The sequence below is a fragment of the Triticum aestivum genome, chromosome 7A (genome assembly GCF_018294505.1).
Source record: "Triticum aestivum cultivar Chinese Spring chromosome 7A, IWGSC CS RefSeq v2.1, whole genome shotgun sequence".
In the NCBI taxonomy this organism is placed as follows: Eukaryota; Viridiplantae; Streptophyta; class Magnoliopsida; order Poales; family Poaceae; genus Triticum; species Triticum aestivum.
Window position 1 is genome coordinate 23,585,103 of NC_057812.1, and position 17,750 is coordinate 23,602,852.

A 17,750-nucleotide genomic window follows, 5' to 3' on the forward strand; every position below is an offset into this window, starting at 1 on the left:
CCGGACCATTCCGGAACTCCTCGTGACGTCCGGGATCTCAGCCGGGACTCCAGACAACATTCGGTAACCACGTATATATATTCCCTATAACCCTAGCGTCATCGAACCTTAAGTGTGTAGACTCTACGGGTTCGGGAACCATGCAGACATGACCAAGATAACTATCCGGTCAATAACCAACAGCTGGATCTGGATACCCATGTTGGCTCCCACATGTTTCACGATGATCTCATCGGATGAACCACGATGTCAAGGACTTAATCAATCCCGTATACAATTCCCTTTGTCTGGCGGTACGATACTTGCCCGAGATTCGATCGTCGGTATCCCGATGCCTTGTTCAATCTCGTTACTGGCAAGTCTCTTTACTCGTTCCGTAACACATCATCCCGTGATCAACTCCTTGGTCACATTGTGCACATTATGATGATGTCCTACCGAGTGGGCCCAGAGATACCTCTCCGTTTACACGGAGTGACAAATCCCAGTCTCGATTCGTGACAACCCAACAGACACTTTCGTAGATACCTGTAGTGTACCTTTATAGCCACCCAGTTACGTTGTGACGTTTGGCACACCCAAAGTATTCCTACGGTATCCGGGAGTTGCACAATCTCATGGTCTAAGGAAATGATACTTGACATTAGAAAAGGTTTAGCATACGAACTACACGATCTTTGTGCTAGGCTTAGGATTGGGTCTTATCCATCACATCATTCTCCTAATGATGTGATCCCGTTATCAACGACATCCAATGTCCATGGTCAGGAAACCGTAACCATCTATTGATCAACGAGCTAGTCAACTAGAGGCTCACTAGGGACATGGTGTTGTCTATGTATCCACACATGTATCTGAGTTTCCTATCAATACAATTCATGCATGAATAATAAACGATTATCATGAACAAGGAAATATAATAATAATCAATTTATTATTGCCTCTAGGGCATATTTCCAACAAAAAACACTCAGCCTCGACCAAGCGGAATAAAAAGCTTCTTCGCATGAAAGCCCCCTTGTGGCCGGCCGGTGACTTATGTGAAGCCCTCTTGTCGACGGTGGCGACCTGGCATGGCGTTGTTGGAGCTGAGCGTGAGGACAGGGTCCATGTGGAGGTATACGCGGGCATGGTGCTCGCCTGCGCTGCCGTCAGAGGTATACCCGCTGGCGCATCCCGCCCTGGGTCTGCGACACGACCAGCTCCGCCTCGGGCCGCCGCCGCCGCCACATCCCACGACCAGCTGCTCGGGCTGGAGAAGGAACGACAGTATGGGGTACGGCTTCTCATCGGGGGTGTTCGGGGGTGAGGACGGGCTATGGCCGTTCTTGGGGGTGTTGGTGATCCATACCAAGGGTACGTGGAGGACTTCGCCTTCAAGGACGGGGCGCCCATCACCATCCTGCGCGCCATGGCCTCCTATGCCAGAGCGCGAAGGTTCCTTGCTAGTGTTTGAGAAAATTTCGACAAAAAATCTATTGGAGTTTGGCTATTTGGCTCCCGAGCTCATCTGCTCCCACGCTGAATTCAAAAACATACAAGAAAAATTCAAAAAATCTATTTTAGTACATTTTTTCTACTTTCTCTCAACTGGGTGCAGATGAACCCGCGCTTAGAAATGAATATTCGAGTTAATTGTAAGTTTTAGTCCGCTGAGTTTAAGGGATCAACTGAAAACGACCAAAGCTTGTTAAAGTAAAAATACTTTACTAAAGTTTACTCGGCCGTTTACATCTCTATATTTCGGCTAGAGATGCTGTTGGCTCCACCTCTTATCTGGGCGACGTAGGGTTGTTGGAAAGGAACGGACGAAGAGACGTTCCTTACTTTTCCCTACAAAATCCACAACCAATTTCCAACTCCAATACCAATTAAAATTTGCGAGATGTGGTCGTTGTATACACAGAGACGGATTGGAAGAGATCTGTCGTATACTCATAAATACATCCTGTGCGGCACATCGCAATATATTATACAGATAGAATAGACAGACGGCGATTAACGGTCTTGTGCTGCACCTGCACGTCGAATCGTATCGAAACAAATCGAACACTCTTCTCGGCACCTTCTTCTTCACTTCCAGTTGGTGCTATGTCGTGGTCTTCCCCGGAAAGCATGCTCTTCATCGGAGCATCGGCCGTTGCCAGTACTGCTCTAGCCTGGGCAACTTGGACGTTGCTCGACGAGTTCATGTACCACAGACGCCCTTCGGACACCAACTACGACCAACTCATCGGCATCAAGCCCCTGGATGCCACCGGCAGCCTCAGGACCTTGGACGCCGCCACGACTGATCCTGTCATCGGCCGCGACGACGAGATCGACCGCCTCGTCTGCATCCTCTGCCGGCGCACCAAGAACTGCGCCGCGCTCGTCGGCCCCGCAGGGGTCGGCAAGACAGCCATCGTCGAGGGCCTCGCACAGCGCATCGCCGCCGGGAACGTCCCCGACACGCTTGCCGGCGCGCGCATCGTGGAGGTTGACATGGGGGCCATGATGGCCGGGACGCACTGGCGCGGCATGTTTGAGCAGCGCATCAAGGACGTCATCAAGGAGGCAGAGGAGGCGGAAGGCAAGGTCATCTTGTTCATCGACGAGATGCACATGGTCGTTGGCGCCGGCGGCGACAAAGGAGGCCCCATAGACGCCGCCAACATCCTCAAACCTGCGTTGGCCCGCGGCCGCATCCGTTGCGTGGGCGCCACGACCTCCGAAGAATATGAAAAGTATGTTCAGACAGATGCCGCGCTCGAGCGGCGGTTCCAGAAGGTTGTCGTCGAGGAGCCGAGTGTGCATGCGACCGTTGCCATCCTGCAGGGGCTGAAGCACAGGTACCAAGAGCACCATGGCTTGAAAATCCAGGACGATGCTATTGTAGCCGCTGCACATCTCGCTGCCCGCTACATTACAGGTACGTATACATACGTCAAGAAATCAGTTTACGCTTATAGTCACTTAATTATGGAAAACTATACGATTGTTTATTTATGTTGAAGATAATTAATTGATGTATTTGATCATTGCCAGGCCGCAAATTCCCTGATAAAGCAATTGACCTTATGGATGAGGCATGCGCCACAACAAAGATGCACGTGGACAAACAAACGACCGCGGAAATTGTTGTTAGCCCTGGACATGTAGCACGGGTAAGTCCCAAATAAACATATATATGAATACTTAATTTGCATATGTTTTACTTTTTATGAAGATTCACGTATGTTAATAATGTGATGTGTTTGTTACATCAAAATTTTATTCGAAGGTTGTGAGCCGATGGACTAAAATTCCTCTCGCTACACTTGACCAAGAGGATAACGACAAGTTGTTCCACCTAGCGAAAAAATTGCATGAGCGTGTTATTGGCCAGGATGAAGCTGTTAATTTGGTTGCGCAGGCAGTCCTACGTTCTAGGGTCGGTTTTGGTCAAATCGGACAACCGATAAGTGCATTCCTCTTTTTGGGCCCGGTTGGCGTCGGAAAGACAGAACTTGCTAAAGCCCTCGCAGAGAAGATATTTGACAATGAAAAGGCGTTGATTCATTTTGATATGTCAGAATATACTGACAGTGGATCTGTGTCACGTCTCACCGGAGGATCTCGAAGGTTTGATTCTTAAACTTGATATATATACTTCTTGTTTCTAGGCACACACATATCTCAAAAACATTATTTGGTTTTCTAAAGCTATGAAGAATATGGACAACTCACCGAGAAAGTCAAGAGGCTCCCATATAGTGTTATCCTTTTCGACCATGTGGATAAAGCAAATGCCTCGGTATTCAAGGTTTTTCACCAGCTGCTCGACGATGGTATGTTGACTGATGGCAAAGGGCAAGTTGTAGATTTCAAGAACACTATCATCATTATGACCTCAAATATCGGAGCAGAGCACCTACCATCGAGAATTACGGGCAAAAATGCAATCAAATCTGAAAGAGATATCCTCATGAATCAGGTTTGCGAATCCCAACTATCCTTGTAACGTCCTCGATTGGCAAGCCAATGATCATCTTATGTACACTTGTTCATGCAGGTTAAGAAGCGCTTCAAGCCTGAACTTATCAATAGACTAAGTAAGGTTGTGATATTCGAGCCACTTTCGCACGATGAATTAAGGAAGATTGTGAAAATCCAGATGAATAATGTCATTTCGACAGTAGCTAACAAGGGTGTCTCTGTACTTGCAACTGATGCGGCCCTAGACGTCATTCTGTCAGAATCACATGACCCGGTGAGTATATATAACTATATATAGCTTTTTTCAATAACCATCACACGATGAAGATCCATGGTCCAGTTTTTAACCCTTCAAGCTCATAGGTCGACGGCGCAAGGCCCATTAGAAGGTGGATGCATAATCACGTGATCACGATTCTCTCGGACATGCTGGTCGATGGAGAAGCCTGTGCAGGCTCGACAATCTCCATTGATGCTGCCGTGGACGATAAGAGTGGGCTAACGTTCCAAGTGTTGAAGAAGCAGCAGGAGTTGGCGGATCAATGAGATGATTTTGGCCGTTGTCACTCCCATGATAGATAAAGAAAGATGCATGCTTACATAATGCATAGGCATGTAATGTACACAGAAGTTATCATATATTGTAGTAAAGGGTTAATGAATGTAATGACAAGTGCGTACGGGTGTTTGTTGTTTCTTTGTTTGATTGTTTTTCTTTTTCTTTTTAACTTCCAATCGGTATCAACGAGTTACTATTTCTTCCCAAAAAATATGGATTTTTCCAGAATTTGTCAGCAGAGTGCACACCGGGTGGAGCACTCCAAGTATAATTAAAACTAGTAACACAAGGAAAATTTCAGTTTCAACACTAAGATGTGAGGATTATTACAAATAAGAATCCAGACACACAACTTTGCCACACTAAATTCTTTTCGGCAAAATAATGACTTGTCGAGCACAAACCATGGTACTCAGAGAAGATCAGACCGGGAACAAACATAAATAGTGATTCCTCTTCTTCACACCCTTGTCCTCATTGTGGAAGTTACCGGTGGAACTGACACTACCCGGAGATGAGAACATCGACCTGAAGGATCCAATAGGGCCCCACGTTTTCCCTTCCCATCGGTGGTGACTCTTAACATATGGTCTAGTTTCAGCGGGAAAACTGACATTAGTGGTGTATCATTACTACCGAAATCACTAGTTAAGGGGTATCCTTTACAGGATAGCTCGAGCTCCAGTGGGCTCCATGTTCGCCACCTAGCCAAGAAACCGACCAACCTAAAAATCTCGGAGCGGTGATCACCCCCCCCCCCCCCCCCCCCCCGCGGCACTGCAACCTCTGCCTCGTTGCCCGCCTTCCTCTTATCCGCTCGTCACCCGCGGCGTCCGACGGCTAGAAGTTCCCGCTCACTTCTTGGTCATAGCAGTGGCCTTGCATGAGTTCGGTTGTTCGAGATTGAGGTGAGCAAGGATTTAGAGAAAGACAAGGATTGGATGCAAATTGGAAAATTTTGGAGCAGTAGGCAGCGTGAGTGCCTAAGTTAACGGCGCAGAGTCGAGTTAGAGTGTGTGCATTACTTTGGGCCATATGGAACTATTGAAATGATGTGGTTTTTAACATAAAGAATATTAACAATCTTGTGCAGTTTATCTTCAGAGCTACTTGCTGGATCCGCACATGGTTGTTACTCAGTTGTGCGGAAGCCAAGGAGCATATGGCTTATGCGTGCAACTGATGCGTGACAATAGCGCGGGGTACATACAACCGGTTTGGATGGCCGTCCAACAATAGGATTGGTGTATAGGCATCTAGTCCTATTTTTAGCCTGATGTGGCTTTTGGGTTCTCCTCTTTTATACTCTTTTTGATGCGTTTTTGTATCGCAATACATACTTGTCGGATCTTTGTTAATAAAATGGTTGCATGCTTCGATTCGATGCAGAGGCCGAGGGCAATCCTCCTTTTGAAAAAAAAAACTGTGAGAGCACACACTGAGCATGCAAGAAGCAGGAAGGAGACCAGAGCCTGGTGGCGCATGGACTTATACACGTACGCTACGCGACCCACGGATGGGATGGATGGCACAACGGTGCTAACTGTAGCGCATACAGCTAGTGGCAGCGGCGGCAGATCGGTATGAGGATAACGACGGCGAGCCATGAATGATTTGACGATGGAGTACCAACACAATCTCTGGCACCGCACTACTTCCACCATTGGGATAACGTAGTGCTCGATCAAGACGCCGAACTCATCATGGGGGACACAAAGTCCGATGTCGACGACGCGACGTCTGGACAAGTAGACAACATCTCATCGGACAACGACAAGGCATAGGGCATCATGTCAACGGCTTTGATAAATTATACATAATAGCAGTAGTCTTTGTTTAGAGTGTTTTTTTATAGAGCCATGTTTAAGTCTACTAGCTCTGTTTAGTTATTGAACGTGTTCGATTGATTAAGTGTGAGCTCTAACTCATTGACTCTTTTGTTTCCCAAATTAGCAACTATTGTTAAATTGTGCAATAACGTGTTTGATTAATTAAACTTGTTCTAAATTTGTGACATTTAACTTTTCAAAATATCTATATTTTTTAGAACGAAGGCTCGGGAATGAGCCCGGCTTTGAATTAACAAAGCCATCAACCGGCCAGGAATTACAGCCAACAAGAGCAGCCCAACGCCACTTACAAAGAAAATAAAACAAGAGCGGCCCAAAGATACATGGGTGCTGAAGATACAGCTTACAACACAATCCCAAACTACAAGCACCTAAACAAGATAGAGATGAAGAACCGCTTGGAGAAGGGACCTCCCTTGAAGCTCGAAACACCGGCGCCTTAGGAAACATCAGCTACAATGGCATTGCCAACTGCCTTGGCCACAAACACGCCAAAAACTCCTGCACTGGACCAGAAAGATACCACACCTTCCTTCTCCCTCACCGAAGAGGGTCCCTACCCCCTCGTCCTTGCTCGAAGGACGCCGCACCGTCGAGCGAGGGATGAGTTCACCCTAGAACAAGGAAAGGCACGATCTTGGGGTAGCAGACACAGAACATTTGCTCGCATCCGTGTCGTAGCAACGGGCATACCTCACTGGGCATTTAAGCACAGACCGCATGTGTCCAAACAAGAAGAGAGTAAGCTGTAGGAAACGGCACATCGGAGCTGAAGAAGCATCGAGCTTGCGGCGAAACAACTGGGAAACAGAACATGCACAGGATGCGAGGGATATGGCCCTGGTGCTCATTGAGCTGCCGAGTCTTTGTTGCCGGGAAGGGGAACCCTTTCCTCTTCCACCCAGGCTCAAGGGAGCCGAGCACCGGCGAACAAGGGACGGCCAGCAAGCACCAAACAGAAAATGGCAAGCCCGACATCTCTGGAAACCACGTTGTCACACTGACCCCCGCTGCAACTGCAAACCTCGGATCTAGCACCGCACACCTACACCCTTCTAACCAGACGACGCCCCCAGGGAGGTTACGACGCCGAGCGCCGCCGCCGCCGAATCCGCAAGGGATTACAGGATTTAACCTTGGAATGGAGGGGAAGGGGTGGGAAGAGGGGATCTCGACGGTGCCTTCAAGAAGGGGAGCCGCGCCCGAGGGCCTGGCCACCGCCGTGGTCGGAGCCACCAACCAGGGATTTCTCCCGGTCCCGACGGACACCACCGCAACTAGCTACCACCAGAACGGCAGAGAACACCAGCGCTAGCACAGGTTGTGAGCGGGCTAGAGGAAAGAGGAGAAACAACCTTCAGATCTGAGGTCAGAGGGCCGCCGGAGCAGCCCACCGACCACGCACCGCGTCCCCCGTCGTTCGCCGCCCGCGCGGCCGAGGACGAAGACCCACACCCGCGGCCGCGCCTGCCGCCCAGGCGCCGCTGCCTTGCCAGATCCAGGGCCGCCGCCCCGGCTACCTAGGCCCTCCACGCTGGTGAAGCCGCCAGATCCCCGCCGCCACCTTCATCGGTGTCGCGCGCGCGTGCCGGAGGGCACCTCGGGCGACGGCGGAGGGTAGGGAAGGGGGAGGGAGGGGTGGCGGCGGCGGTGGTTAGGGCAACCCCCGAGTCGCCTCAGAGGAGACGACGCGGGGGGGGGGGGGGGGAGGGGGGGAATCAATTTTTAAAATATCTATATTCACTATATTATGAAACGAAGGGAGTAATATTTAGGATCTTGTGATATTTAGGTCTTACATATTCTAGTGTCAAAGGTTTAGACCCACTTTACGTATGGAGAAATGAGATGGTCATAAATAGATTATTAGGATAAAAAATATTATTAGGATAAAAAAACTAGTGACTCTTTGTCTGCGCAATGAAGGATACATAAGCCAACTATAGGATGCTACTAAGTACTAACTATCTTACCTTATTTTTACATATGCACCCTATATAAATTAAAAAAACATATTTATGTATATCTTTGTTTTCAGTCATTTCCAAAGCAAGAGACAATATTTATGCTCAAGAGACAAGAAAGGTATTCATAGAGCACCATGGTATAATATTGAAGTCTTCCTCAAGATGGGCCAGAAAGATACTGGTCATAGTTTTTCAATTTATAAGTATCAACTAGCAGTAAGCTTCACAATAGATGACAACCTTGAACGAACCATCAAGTCTCATGTTTATAGCTAACCGCAGCAATTCATCATACACGGAGAGAAGTCGATTCCACAAAACAACAAACTGAACTAGTTCCCTAGTTCCAAACTGTGATGAACTGCAAGCACCCCACGGTATTTTCCACAACAGGATTTCTAGTTCGCTATTTCCAATCATGGATAAAACCCTACAGGAAATAATGATAGGGTAATGTTGTAAAAGGGCTCTTAGTTTTTGGCTTGTCATACTGCGGATCCACATCTAAGGAAAAAAGCTGCATGACGAGGGTAGAGCTATCCAGCTAGACAACAAGACATAACGTAAATAGCCAGGGGAAGATTCGGCATCAACTGAATAATTTTTTTTTAGAAATGGAGGAGGACCCCCGGCTTTTGCATCTGGACAATGCATGTAGCCACTTTATTAATTATATTCACATAAGACCTTACAAAGTTATACAATAGTAAGACTAAAGCCACCATCTAGGCAACATCTGTCGCTACTCCTATCCAGTTGATGTAGGGATGCTGATAGTCTGGGCCTAATACCAAACAAACCTTGCTGCCAAACCTAACATCTAAGACCTGAGGTCCCAATCAGGACGCCTGCCGGGTATGGGCACCCATCAGTCCGGCACACTCCTCAATCAGGACGCCTGCCGGGTATGAGGCCGCCACAACCACCTGCCACCAATCCATCTTCAGAGTTGTACTGTTGCATCTACCATGCCAGATCTCTCTGCCATCGACGCCACCACGATGACAGATAGCGTCGTCCTCCTGCGTGAGTCCATCCTCGCACATCGGACGCCGAATATGCACTGTGCCACGCCGTCGAGATCCGTCGCCATCAATGTGTCGGATGAAGCACCGCTCCACCAAAGATGCGGTCCACTGGTCCCTCGAGCCCATGCAAACCTCCAAGAATGACGCCTCCAAGGGGGAAACCACATAAGAACGCTGTCGTCTTCCGATCTACTGATCTAGGGTTTCCCCTGGAGGTAGCAGATAGTGACCTTAAACTTCTCCTCGACGATGCCTTCAAGAAAGGAATGTCGCAAAAAAGCGTCATCACCACCGGCTTTGCCAGTAAACCGAAAGCAAGTTTTCACCCGATCTATTCGAAGGACCTCCATCAAGCATCTCGTGCACGATCGCCGCCATCTCTGCTGGGGACTGGACAATCGTCCAGCTGCCGCCACAGCCTGACCGGCCATGGCACCACCAGGGTGCCTAAGCCGGCACCGTCAGGCCCACCATGCCCGCCTGTAGACGCCCTCCAGATCTGCCGACCCGCAGAAGCCCATCCGAGCACGGCGAGGCCCGCGATCTGGGCCGCTGCCATAGGTGCTCCTCAGCCGCGGGGAGAACGCTCTTGTGCTATCGTTGTCGTCACACTCGTCGCTGGGCACCCGCTGCTCCTTGCCGCCGGCACATCGCTGAGCCATGAGCCGCCGTCGTCGATCGACAAGAGATCACCACCACCGCGTAAGGGGGAGGGCCCCGCTGCCGCCGTCACTGGTCAGGCTACATTGGCGTGGCATCGGGCCGCGGCGGGAGGGGGAGACTAGAGTGAAGACGTAGGGCCGGCGGCGGTGGATCGCCCCCCGTGTCGCCAGGGGCTGGGTACGCGGTGGTAGGAGGCGACACGGGGGCACAGGTTCCCAGATCAATGGGTGTGGGACTCCCGGCAGTGGGCGGGCTCCCGCCGGCGGCGGGATCGGTCGACGGCGGGGTTGGACGATGGCATCGGCCACGCGGTGCCAGATATCGTTGCTCATGGCGGATCTCGCCACTCCGGCCTTAGTGGAGGAACCTGGACCAGGGGCGGCGGCCCCTTTAGGCATGGCGACGTTCGCGGGGGGGGGGGGGGGGGATTGATGGCATCTTGACCGCGTGGGTGGTGAGTCGCCGGTGGATCTCCTCCGTGCTGCAGGCTCTCTCCCGCTGCACTTGGTGGCTTACCATCGCGGTCATCGGCCTTGGTGCGTTCGCGGGGGCTGGTAGAGGTGACATCGGACCGGAGGAAACTCTGGATGACTCGTTCATCCCGATGGTGGCGATGACCAGGGTCGCCGTTCTCCTCCTTGCAGGCGCCGTCGAGGTCCCTGCCCTCCACCCCGACCCCATGCCCGGGTGAAAACTCTAAATCTCCTTAGATTGGGTGCCGGCGGCACAGCGTGTGTTGTACCCTTTTTGGAGGCGCTGCCTGGGGCGTTTTGGTGCTTGGTTTGACGAACTGCAGGCGGAGGGGATGAGACCAGTGACTCGGCATCAACTGGACATGAAAGATGGAAGCTTGTCGGCCTTCAAAGTAACACTGACTATGAGGTGCCGTGTTCATTGCAAGAAGAAATTGCTATCATCTCAAGTAAAAGGCTTGTTAGCAGCTCCCAATCTGCCAATGTGGGGGGCAGGATTAACAGTAGAAAACAAAGAAGACTGGCCCTAGCTCCTGGTCTTGCGTGTATGAACACTTAGCAAGAACACTAACTCCAAACTAGATTATGCACTAGTTACATAATGATTACATTTGAAACTAAGGTAATTCCAGACTCGCAGTCTAGCTAATGGGATACAGTCGTAAAAAGAAGTAAAACTTAATGCCTGAAATTAATGGATAGTTCATATTTCCTTTTAAGTTTTTCGTGTATAAATAGTTTCTAGTTTTATGACTATTACCATTTTAGAATCAGTGTGAAATAAGCCAAGTTTCTTAGCTAGTTAAATCCTAGATACTGACATTTCAATAATACACACACACACACACACACACACGCACGCACGCACACACACACACACACACACACACACACACACACACACACAATGTTTTCCTGGTTCCCAACTTAACATAAACTGTCACAACATTCCACATTGTTTTTCAGAGAGTAGAGGGCACAATGAAAACATAGGGTATAATGCTGAACACAGGCTCTCGGTTTTGTCTTGTCATACTAGGAATCCATTGTTTGATATTTATGTGGCTTTCAACATTTATTCAACATGATTATTATTTATTTATATCAACTTGGAATTATTCATATTATTAATGTTTGTGACAGGGAATAACTGATGCAGAATTTCACTCGAGGTGCCGAGGACGACTGTGATGGAATACAATAGAGGAATTAATAGGGATCGACTCTACTAGAATTTATACGTGCGTATGTATTTTTCCCGAGACATCACGGGGTGGAAGAGCTGGGTTTGTTTTGTAGGTTCGGCTCTGCAGGTTGTTGACTCACATGATTAAGATTGAAAGTTGATCTCATATATACAATTTACTCATGGCATATGACTCACACATGTGTGCTAGGGACTAGTATACTTAGACTCGTAAAACTAGCATGTTTGATCGTGGTTTTTTTTTGGAATGGTTTGATCGTGGTTGGTAACATTGCCAAGGAGTCGTACGGATCTTTTCAGAAACAGGTGGAATAATAAAACGCGTGAAAGTGAAATCTATAAATAGGTCCCTACCCTCTAGCCTCAAGATGCATTGTGAGCGACACCATGGATAAGTCAGAGGAATTAGAGGGTAGACCGCATAGTCCACAATTTCTAACATTGGCATCCGAGCCGATTAAGGGTTAACGATGTAGTCGTCGACTCAATTCGATCCGTAATGGATTCCGCTGCGTACACTGCCGATTCGATCGGGGTCAACTTCATGCTCGGGCAATCTAAACCAAGGTCAGGATGGGAATCAAAGTAGATCGATTTGTTGTACGTTGCTACAGATCGGTCCATCATCTCCGCCGCTCAAACTGGATCCGGAACTCCAGATTGATTTGCTCACCAAGCGCCGCCGCACTACCGCCTCGCACCGCCACACGCCGGGTCTTCCCCGCTCGCAATCCGCCATCAGCCACCGCGCCAAGTCCGCCAACTCCGCCCGGCGTTCGAGGCCCTCCGCCAGTAGCTCGCCTGCAGCCCGCCGCGAGTAGCTAGCAGTCCGCGCTGGTGCCGACCGTCATCGTCGTTCGCTGCATAAGCAGACCTCGTTGCCATCGCTCTGTTTACTCTGCTGTTCTCAGAGCCTCCCACCTCGACGGGTCATCAGGTACACGAGCTAGTCGCCAACGGCTGCTCAGAATTTGTCAGGCTTATCACCTGCTACTGCTCAACACCATCGAAAATAAATCTCTACTGAACTTTGTGGATAGATGACCTCCAATGGCGTTTTAACAGAGTTGCTCGGGAACTATAAGTTAGATGGCACAAACTACACTGTTTGGAAAAGGAATATGGTGTTTCTACTCATGGTTGAGAATATTTATACTACGTGATTTACTCTCGAGCCTGCAGATCCTGATAATGATGCTACTGTTGAGGAATTAATCCATTGCCTACCACTCAGATTGAGGAAGGAGAGTGCAGCCACTGCGGAACAAGCAGGAAGCTTGTTTATTGCTGTTATTTGTACAGTACTAGCGAATTGACGAATTGAGTCAGCTAGGATATTTTATGGTTTGGAAAAGATAAATCATGTTCTTTGATTTTACGGAGAAAACAAACAGGAAAGACCAAGAAAACCTGGGAAGGCTATTGCTTTTCTCTTCATCAAGTCTGCAAATCAGCTTACAAGGATGGCAGCAAGGAATTAACTCGTACCCGTACGCATTTACATGAAGTCTATGTCCACATTATTTGTCCAAGGATCAAATTATAACGAGGAAGGCTGGAATTACTTGGCTATCTTGATACTTGTGCGCACCCTGATCTGGGATGGATATCACAAGGAATTAATCTTCACAATTTCAACATATGTCTTCACCGATATACAATTGTTAACACTTTTCTTCCTTTCATTGAGTTATTTACAATCCATAAATTTTAATGTCATAGTTTGGAAGATGGAACATTATGGTTGTATTTTCTATGGAGAATAATATTCATCACATTACTTGCTGAAACAAACTGGACAAGGAATGTCGTTATTGAGGAAAAGGAAATATATTATATAGATATAAAATGGCTCGCATATATATATTTTGGGGCTGTTGAAATCATAGCGAATAGATTGCATGGAAAATTAGTGCAATCTGGAATACTTTTATTTAATGTTCTCAGGAAATACATATTGCTGGTTATATATTGGTTATTTCTAACTCTACGGCAAAATTGATCAAAATAATTGATTTATCAGTTTAACTTCATTTGATATTTGCAATAGGGATACTATTTGAACTATGGAGGAATATAGAAAACTTTTAAAGGGAAGGATCCAGACATTGCACCTTGGAAAGGAAAATTTAATATTTATCATTGGAATTGGCAAAGAGGAAGTGGAGGAAAACTTTGATAGTTATACTAACCTTGCATGAGAAGTAATTCAAAGAAGTGTCTATATGAGCATCACTTATTTATGGAGGAAGATAGGATCCCTCTGTGAGAAAGGAAATTTGATCCCACTTAACTGTATGTCCATTGTTAATGTTTATCGACTAGTACTTTTCTAAATAGTTGGACCGTGTTCTTTGCTTTCATGTCATATACTGTGGAATAAATGGCTTCAATTTTAATATTCAAACAATTCAAAAGGAAGGTAGATTATTTGTACTTAGCACTTCGCTATATTTGAATACTTGGGAATTGGAAATTATGCCATTAAACTCCCTTGTGGAGGAACGCCATTACTTTTTATATGACACTCTATTAAACTTCAATGAGAAGGAATTTAATTTCTTATTCTATCTTGGAATCTATTGACTATGAAATGCTATTTGGAAAAGGAAGAGTGGAACTATTGCTCAACTAAAAAAAAGAAACATTGTATTATGGAATTCCACACAATGGTCTCTTTTCTCTTGATGGTCCATTGGAATTTGGTAACCCAATTTGTTTATTTGGTGAAGATAACTCCATAAAGAGGCAAAATGGGAACACATGCTTGGAATTTATTATTTTTGTCATGGACGACTTGGTCACATATCATGGAACTGAATCGAGTGGCTTACTATTTCGAGAATTCGAAAATTTAGTGGGAGGAATTTGGGTTCTGAAGCACATATATAATGGATATTTAACTTGCACACCTTTTCTTAAGGTGGAAGGAGATAAAAAGCTTCACATCATTCTTTTGTATAAACTTATGGTATTTCTTTTGATACTCCCACTAGAGGTCATTTTTTCACTCATAAATGATTGTACTTGATATGGTTATGTTTATTTTTCAAAATACAAGTGTTTTATTGTGCTTGACACATTGTTTACTGAAGTGGAAAATTAGTTGATTAAAGGTTTTCATAGTTTTAACAATTGATTGGTTGGGGAAGTACACATCAGGAATATATCAATTGAATCTACAAAGATCATGGAACTTCATTCACCATCGTAAGATACCAAATACTCCACACCTGAATGGAGGAATTGAATTGTTTTTTTATATATATACTCCCTTGTTGCTTGGAAGAAGCATTCCATACTACCGTTCTTTATATCATTCTTCATCTAGCACAGTCACTCCTTATGGTTTGTAGACTGGAAGGAAGTATTTTATTTTGGCAGGAAAATCTCAATTACTACAAAGCACACACCAGGAATTTGTTATTTGTTATTCTAGTGGATCAAGTGTATGTTTTTTATCTGGAAATGGTAAACTGGTGGAAAGTGGGAGCACAATGTTTGTATGGATAATGGTGGAATTAGTGGCAATCATACTAGAATATAAACTTGACCCCGAAGGAAACTACAAGCGAAACTCCTGACACTAACATGCTTAAGATAAGTGGGAGGAAATAACTTGGAATTTATGTCTGCATAATTATCGCGTGTTTTGGGGGGAAGTGACTCTCAATTCTTAGAGGAATAAATGAAGTCCCTTAAGAAAGCTTTACGTTTACGCAAGCTATGGGTGGAAGAAATGCGGGAATGAATAAACTCAATGCGGAAGAATAAAGTTTGAGAACTTATGGTCGTACCAAACAACCGCAAGCCCATTTTATGTGAGTGTTTTTTTAAGAAAATTTGGCTCACTGGAATATTAATTAAAATGTCACTCTTGTTATTCAATTCTTTACACAAAGGAAAATATACTTTTTGGAAGTTCTTTCTCTGGAATTTAAGGAAAGAGGGAATAAATACATGGTTCGCTAATTCAATATATTAATGTATGGTCTTATAACAAGCTTCACATCAATGGAATAGCAGGTCATATGGTTTTCTAAATGTAGCAAGGTGGTCATCTACAAATGTAAGTGTAATGTATTTTGCATTATTATTGTATGTTAACATTGTTGTTATTGTTTGCAATGATAAAGTCACATTGATGGAAGTGAAAGCTTGGTTATCTTATAACTTTCATATGAAAGGCATGTTTGAATCTTCTAATTATTCTAGGAGTGGAAATACATAGGAATGTTGTGATACATGTTTTCTATGGAAAATTGCAAACCTATTAAGATACCTTATAAGGGGAATCATACTCAGTGAGGAATTACATTTGAACTCCCGAGGAAAAAGGGGATACTAAATGGTATTGGAATTTGTATTAATTTTTTGTTATACTATCAACCTTAGCTACCGGAATTTATTGGTGCATTCAAGCAATGTAAGGAAATATGTGTGGCTAAGGGAATCTCACACATTATATGAGATCGTGGAATGTGCATCACAACCTGTCAACTATTTTGGAGTTTTTGGTTAAAAGTAAACACATTGAGGAAGTTACCATTGTATACACGAGGTGTGGAATGATTAAACTCAGGTACGTATATTTTATTTATTGTATAATAATACTATATGGTGCAGGTTCACTGACTACAGTCAGGAATTCCTTTCAAAACATGTTTACACATGGAACTTCATTTATTGATTAATATGTTTCAGCCAAGTGGGAGATGTTGGATATTTATGTGGCTTTCAACATTTATTCAACATGATTATTATTTATTTATATCAATTTGGAATTATTCATATTATTAATGTTTGTGACGGGGAATAACTGATGCAGAATTTCACTCGAGGAAGTAATACTCGAGGTGCCGAGGACGACTGTGATGGAATACAATAGAGAAATTAATACGGATCGACTCTACTGAAATTTATATGTGCGTACGTATTTTTCCCGAGACATCACAGGGTGGAAGAGCTGGGTTTGTTTTGCAGGATCGGCTCTGCAGGCTGTTGACCCACATGATTAAGATTAGAAGTTGATCTCATATATACAATCTAATCATGGCACATGACTCACACATGTGTGCTTAGGACTAGTATACTTAGACTCGTAAAACTGACATGTTTGATCGTGGTTGGTAACATTGCCAAGGAGTCGTACGGATCTTCCGGAAATAGGTAGAATAATAAAACGCCTGGAAGTGGAGTCTATAAATAGGTCCCTACCCTCTAGCCTCAAGATGCATTGTGAGCGGCACCACAAATAAGGCAGAGGAATTGGAGGGTAGACCGTATAGTCCACAATTTCTAACATCCATGTGTAAGAAAAAAGAAACATAATAGCGCATCACTGTCCACCTAGACAACAAGAAACATCACAAATACAGTAGCTATTAGGAGAAGATTTGAGGGTGTGATCCTTTTAATAACACCTACCAATTGTGACGTGCAACGCTCACAGCAAGAAGAAATCGTCATCCTCTGGTGTACAAAATTGTATATACATTAGTAGAAAACAGGGCTTTGGTCCAGGCCGGGTCAGCCCATTAGCCTCGGTTCAGTCCAGAACCGGGACCAATGAGGGCATTGGTCCCGGTTCGTGAGCCCAGGGGGCGGCCGGGCCACGTGGGCCATTGGTCCCGGTTCATCTGGACCTTTTGGTCCTGGTTGGTGGGACGAACCGGGACCAATGGGCCTCGCTCCTGGCCCACCACCATTGGTCCCGGTTGGTGGCTTGAACCGGGACCAAAGGCTCCCCTTTAGTCCCGGTTCATGCCACCAATCGGGACCAATGAAGTGCCTATATATACCCCCTCGCGTAAGAGCAGAGCACACTGCTCTGTTTTTTTTCTGGCCGAGGGGGAGAGGGCTTGGTGGTGCTCTAGCTCACCTCCTATGCACACAAGGTGTTCGATGGAATGCCTGAGCCACACTACTTAAGCTTTCTCCTCTCCAAGCTCGACCTCCAAGATCCATTTCCACAATATTTGTCTAGGTTTAGCAGTCCGTCACGCCCTGTCCCCGTCTTCACCGCCGCCGATCACCCGCGCCGAGC

General features: G+C 46.0%; 1 protein-coding gene across 1 annotated transcript; it reads left to right on the forward strand.

Annotated features, from left to right (window-relative positions):
• Window positions 1-2,007: 2,007 nt before the first annotated feature.
• Window positions 2,008-4,605, forward strand: LOC123154970 (chaperone protein ClpB1). The gene is made up of 6 exons (XM_044573557.1): window positions 2,008-2,911; window positions 3,028-3,146; window positions 3,263-3,603; window positions 3,685-3,955; window positions 4,034-4,231; window positions 4,321-4,605. The coding sequence occupies exons 1-6, from the start codon at window positions 2,092-2,094 to the stop codon at window positions 4,501-4,503; spliced, it is 1,932 nt and encodes a 643-aa protein (XP_044429492.1). The 5' UTR covers window positions 2,008-2,091; the 3' UTR covers window positions 4,504-4,605.
• Window positions 4,606-17,750: the final 13,145 nt, after the last annotated feature.